The 6,000-nt window shown below is 44.2% G+C and overlaps 1 protein-coding gene across 1 annotated transcript in view; it reads left to right on the top strand.

Annotated features, from left to right (window-relative positions):
* The first annotated feature begins 482 nt into the window (after positions 1-482).
* The window catches only part of DGKZ (diacylglycerol kinase zeta), a 202,235-nt gene continuing 196,717 nt past the window's right edge, over positions 483-6,000 (top strand). Inside the window, exon 1 of the mRNA XM_060261192.1 lies at positions 483-685. Coding sequence (XP_060117175.1) covers positions 624-685 — 62 coding nt within the window. The 5' untranslated portion in view covers positions 483-623. The remainder of the gene's footprint in view (positions 686-6,000) is intronic.

The following is a 6,000-nucleotide window of genomic DNA, read 5'->3' as shown; positions in this document are numbered from 1 at the left end:
GGGGGAACAGGCTCCCCATCTCTGAGCGAAATTTGCCCCTCCAGAGTTCGCTGCTGCGCCCCCGCCCACGAGCCGAGAGCGTTCAATTCTTCGCCTTTCCGTCTTCCTGCCTCCGGAGAGGTAGATGGGTCGTGGGCACTTCCTCAGTCTTGCCTAAGTTTCTGGATTTTTTTCACTTGGATTCCTCTCATGCTTTGATTTCCTGAAAGGGTCAGACTGAATGAGCGGGTTCTCAGCTGCATTACCCATCTAGCTAAGAAGCTGCCAAATACCGGGGCGGGGAAGGGGACCAGTCGGACCTATCTTTTCCTTCTCCCTTCTTCTCAGGAAGGTCAAGCAGGCTGGCACAGAGCATCGCCCTGCTTTAGGCAGGAAGTGAACAAGGCAAGTTCCTCTTGCTTTCAAGAATGGCTGAGGCTTCCAGAGACTGTAGAGGATGCCTTCCTGCCAGAGACGGCGAAAACGCCCCAGGAAGTAACACAAACCTGCGAAGGGCAGGGAGAGAAGACGAATGGAGGGTTCTCGGGGCTGGGAAGTCCCTGCCATCCAGCTTCCCACTGGGTCAGAACTTGAACCCTCAGTTGGAAGAGCGGAGAGCATCTGGAGCTGAAGCAGGTCCATCCATGGGAGCACAGCTGGAGGACCAATTCCCACACTTGTCCATCAGAAAGCAGGTGTCCTACAGGTAAGGGCTTCCTCCTGCCCAGGCTTACTGGGGAGGTTGCAGTTTGAAGAAAACAAGGGGTGCTTTCCCAAACAATTCCAGCGTCTTGACCTTCCCCCCTCCAGAGATCACTTGTTTCTTCTCATGGGAAGTAGTTTCATGTGAGTAGTTATGTCGGTTTGCAATAGAAGGGCAATTTTTGCATCCTATATATAGTCTCTGAACTACTAGCAACTCAATCCTCCGCGTATTTACTTGCAAGTAAATCCCATTTGATTCACTTGGAAGCCCTCCCAAGGGAATATGCCTAGGACTGCAGGCTTTTTCTGTAACTTTTGAATCCATCCTGACCAAAGCTCATAATGGGAACATGAGATGACTGTACGCTGGGGTAGAAGTTGATCACTGAAATGAACAAAATATTTCTAGGGAATTTTGTGAGGACCTAGAAATCAACCGCCTCCCCCACCCCTCAGCAGTAAAATCTGTCCCCTAGCATTATTTCTGCTTCTCCGCCATGCCACAAAACACTTTAATCAACAGGAAATGGCAAAGAAGTGAAAATATGGTTTGAAAATTCCTAAAGTGCATGCTTGGGTAACTTTTGGAGGAGCCTTGATTCACCAAATAAATCAAATGCAAGCATTTATGTTCCTTGAATTATTCCCTGTTCTGAGAATGCACCCCACACAAACTCACTTCTGTTGGCACCCTGATGGTGGTGGGGCCATCATGTTTGTGCCTGTAGCTGATATGCTTAGTTGAGCTACCATACACAACCCTATATCCTTATAACTGTGTGATGCTTCCAACAAAACACAGGCTCTGTTCTTGTTGGTTTACTGTAAATCTGCAGATATTATTTAAATGACACAAAGACTTTGTGACTACATTATTTGAAGGGACCAAGAAGCACATAAAGCATATCTGCACTGTATATACTGGGGCACTATTGTGTAAAATGTTGGAAACTGTCAGAAAGCAGAGAGTCAGCTATTATATGGTAATATGAAAGCAGGAGACATATGGCAGCCCAAACCTCTTGTGTTGTGCTGCTATTACTGTCATTTGCAGAAATGTAATGTCATTTCGTGGGTGGAGAGCTATTTGTTCCATTGTGGACCATACCTGTAGCTCATCAGCATGCATGTAGCCCCTCAACAAGGCAAATAACATCCCAACTAGGACCATGCTGAGTTGGGAAAACAGCAGGGTGGGGTGGGGGGGAGGCAGAAGCCACTTTTTCCCCTGCTCTGTGGATCTGATCCAAGCTAGGGCCCTACAAGCCTGTTGCACTTGTGGTTGAAGGAACCCAGATTCCACACATTAAAAGTGCAATGTGTGTGGCTTTAGATTATGTGTGTACAGAAGCTTTGGAGCTTCAGGAAAGCTAAAAATAATTTCAAATTTATGGATAGAACATGTAAGGTTAATTAGCAATACCATTTTATTTATAAGTCTTATAACAAGACTGTAGCCCTTGAAAGAGCCAACACTGATCAACTGAAAACCAGGCATCATTAGAATGACTCATTTTTCAGACTTTTCCAAAAACTCAGAAGAAACTTTACTTGAAGAGCACCATGATGATACTCAAAAAGTTTGCATATCCTTTCCCACAGAAGCAGCAATAACACTGTTTACCTTGGGATCACTGTCCAAGCACTAATTTGCCAGTTGAAAATGACCTGCTGATGAAGTGACTACCCCAAAGAGGGCAAACAGAAGGACTGTGTGCAGACTGGTGTTTTCCACAGCAAACATATGAAGAGTTTTATATCAGGAAACTGAATTATACAGTTGCTTCAGCCCAAAAAGCAGATCAGCACAAGCTGTGTGGTCCATATATCTACCTGCTTGTAGGAAGCAGGTTGGTGTCCTGAGGGTGTGCCTGGATTAACTGCCTTTTCCTTGGGTACTTAAAGTACAATCCTTAAAAGAGTGACATTTTCTACTGAAGTCAATGGGCTTAGAAGGGTGTGACATTGTTTTACTACTGGACTTTTAATGTAATCAAGGTTATGCACAGTAGCAATAAAGTGGGGTCATGAAAATCCATCATTCAGATGTGCCTTTAAGGGCCAGCCAGTGGCCATTTTGCCACTCCAAGCAGATGCATAGCACAGTCAGAGAAATATGCCCCAGGTGCTTTGCAGAGTGGGAGAGGATGCTGGAGGGCTTCTTTTTAACGACATAGAATCATAGAGCTGGAAGGGACCACCCCTACTTACCACTGCTCTATGGGCTGAAGATGGTAAACAAACCAACCCTCCAGGATTCCTGATAAAATTGGCCTGGAGAAAAATTGTTTCCTGACCCCAAAGTGGAGATCAGCATTTCCGTGGGCTTGTTAGAAAGAACCGCAAGAACTATGCACTGATGCAACTCTCCCTGCCTTTCCTCTCATGATCTGCCTAAGTTCACAGAATCAGCACTGCTGTCAGATGGCCATCTAGCCTCTGTTTAAACACCTTCAACCACCAACTGAGGAAGCCTGTTGCACTTAGGAACCACTCTGTCAAAAAGTTCTTCCTAATGTTTAGCCAGAAACTCTTCTGATTTAATTTCAACCTGTTAGTTCTGGTCTGACCTTCTGGGACAACAGAAAACTCCTCACCATCCTTTACATATGACAGTCCTTCAGGTTCTTGAAGATGGTGATCATATCTCCTCTCATAAACATATGGAGCAGAGGTCCATCAATGGCTATTAGTCACAGCATATTGGAACTCTCTGTCTGGGGCAAGTGATGCTCTGTATTCTTGGTGTTTGGGAGGGGCAACAGGGTGAGGACTTCTGGGGTTCTGGCCCCACTGATGTACCTCCTGATAGCACCTGGGGTTTTTTGGTCACTGTGTGACACAGAGTGTTGGACTGGATGGACCATTGGCCTGATCCAACATGGCTTCTCTTATGTTCAGTCATCTCCTCTCCAGGCTAAACATACCCAGCTCCATCAGCCTTTCCTTGTAGAACTTGATCTCCAGACCCCTCACCATCTTCATTGCCCTCCTCTGGACATGTTCTAACTTGTCTATATTCTTCTTATATTGTGGTGTCCCAAACTGAACATAATACTCTAGGTGAGGTCTAATTAGAGCAGAGGAAAGCGATAGCATCAGTTTGCATGATCTGGACACTATAATTCTGTTGATACAGCCCAAAATCACATTTGCGTTTTTAGCTACCGCATCACGCTGCTGACTCATGCTCAGTGTATGGACTACTAAGATCCTTTTTGCACATACTACTGCCAAAACAAGTCTCCTCCAGCCAATAATTGTGCGTTGGATTTTTCCTATCTAAATGCAGAACTCTACATTTATCCCCGTTAAAATTCATTTTATTTGTTTACCCCAGTTTTCCAGTCTGTCAAGATCATCCTGTATCCTGACTCTGTCTTCTACCATATTTGCTACCCTTCCCAATTTAGTATCATCTGCAAATTTAATAAGCATTCCCTCTTTAATAAAATTTAATAAGCATTCCTTCATCCAAAGCATTTATAAAGCTGTTGAACAAAACAGGTCCCAGGACAGATCCTTGAGGCACTCCATTTGTTACTCCTCTCCAAGAGGATGAGGAACCATTCACAAGCACTCTTTGGGTGCAATCTGTCAACCAGTTACAGATTCACCTAACAGTAATAGGATCCAAACCACATTTTACCAAATTGTCAACAAGAATATTCTGTGGAACCTTATCAAAAGCCTTACTGATTATATTTTGCTGTGCTGCTGCCCTAACTGTACAGTCAGGCCAATTACACTAACTTTAACAGAAAATGAGGGAGCTCCATACATACACAGAAATCTGTCAAAATTCTTGACACATCTTATAATGTCTTGGCTTTGGGGTTCAACTAAGTCATAGTGAAAGTTTCTTATTGGGAGGTCCTGCTGTATGGCGAATTCAGCAGCACCTTAGTGACTCTCAACATTTATTTCAGGCAAAGCTTTAATGAGCTGGAACTCAATCCATCAGATGCACTGGAGGTGATGTACCTTAATTGTGGAGTAATTCATCTATTTTGGTGTCCACAAGGTTTATAGTACGAGCCACAAGTTAGGAAAGGCACAAACAGGTATAAGAAAAGGCCTGCAGGTTAACAAACAAAGTAATGGAAGCTGTAAAAGGTAAGAAGGACTCCTTTAAGCAGTGGAAAGCTAGTCCAAGTGAGATTAATAAAAGGGAACACAGGCTGTGGCAAATCAAATGCAAGTCTGTGATCAGGCAGGCAAAAAGGGACTATGAGGAGCATATTGCAAAAAACATAAAGACCAACAATAAAAATTTCTTTAAGTATATTAGAAGCAGGAAACCAGCCAGGGAGGCAGTGGGGCCCTTGGATGACCAAGGGGTAAAAGGATTACTGAAGGAGGATAGGGAAATGGCTGAGAAGCTGAATGCATATTTTGCCTCCGTCTTCACTGTGGAAGATGAGAAGTGTTTGCCTGCTCCAGAACCACTTATTTTGGAAGGGGTGTTGAAAGACCTGAGTCAGATTGAGGTGACAAGAGAGGAGGTCCTACAGCTGATAGACAAATTAAAAACTAATAAGTCACTAGGTCCGGATGGCATATATCCAAGAGTTCTGAAAGAACTCAAAGTTGAACTTGTGGATCTTCTGACAAAAATCTGTAATCTTTCATTGAAATCTGCCTCCGTTCCTGAGGACTGGAAGGTAGTAAATGTCACCCCCATCTTTAAAAAGGGTTCCAGAGGAGATCTGGGAAATTACAGGCCAGTCAGTCTGACTTCAATACCGGGAAAGTTGGTAGAAACCATTATCAAGGACAGAATGAGTAGGCACACTGATGAACACAAGTTATTGAGGAAGACTCAGCATGGGTTCTGTAAGGGAAGATCTTGCCTCACTAACCTGTTACATTTCTTTGAGGGGGTGAACAAACATGTGGACAAAGGGGACCCAGTAGATGTGTTTACCTTGACTTTCAGAAAGCTTTTGATAAAGTTCCTCATCAAAGGCTCCTTAGAAAGCTTGAGAGTCATGGAGTAAAAGGAGAGGTCCTCTTGTGGATCAAAAACTGGCTAATGAATAGGAAGCAGAGAGTGAGTATAAATGGGCAGTCTTCGCAGTAGAGGATGGAAAGCAGTGGGGTGCCACAGGGCTCAGCACTGGGTCCCATGCTCTTTAACTTGTTTATAAATGATTTAGAGTTGGGAGTAAGCAGTGAAGTGGCCAAGTTTGCAGATGACACTAAATTGTTCAGGGTGGTGAGAACCAGAGAGGATTGTGAGGCTGGGTGAGTGGGTGTCACGTGGCAGATGAGGTTCAATGTGGCCAAGTGCAAAGTAATGCACATTGGGGCCAA

This window comes from Heteronotia binoei, chromosome 21 (genome assembly GCF_032191835.1).
Source record: "Heteronotia binoei isolate CCM8104 ecotype False Entrance Well chromosome 21, APGP_CSIRO_Hbin_v1, whole genome shotgun sequence".
NCBI classification, from domain to species: Eukaryota; Metazoa; Chordata; class Lepidosauria; order Squamata; family Gekkonidae; genus Heteronotia; species Heteronotia binoei.
This window is presented reverse-complemented; position numbering and strand designations above follow the sequence as displayed.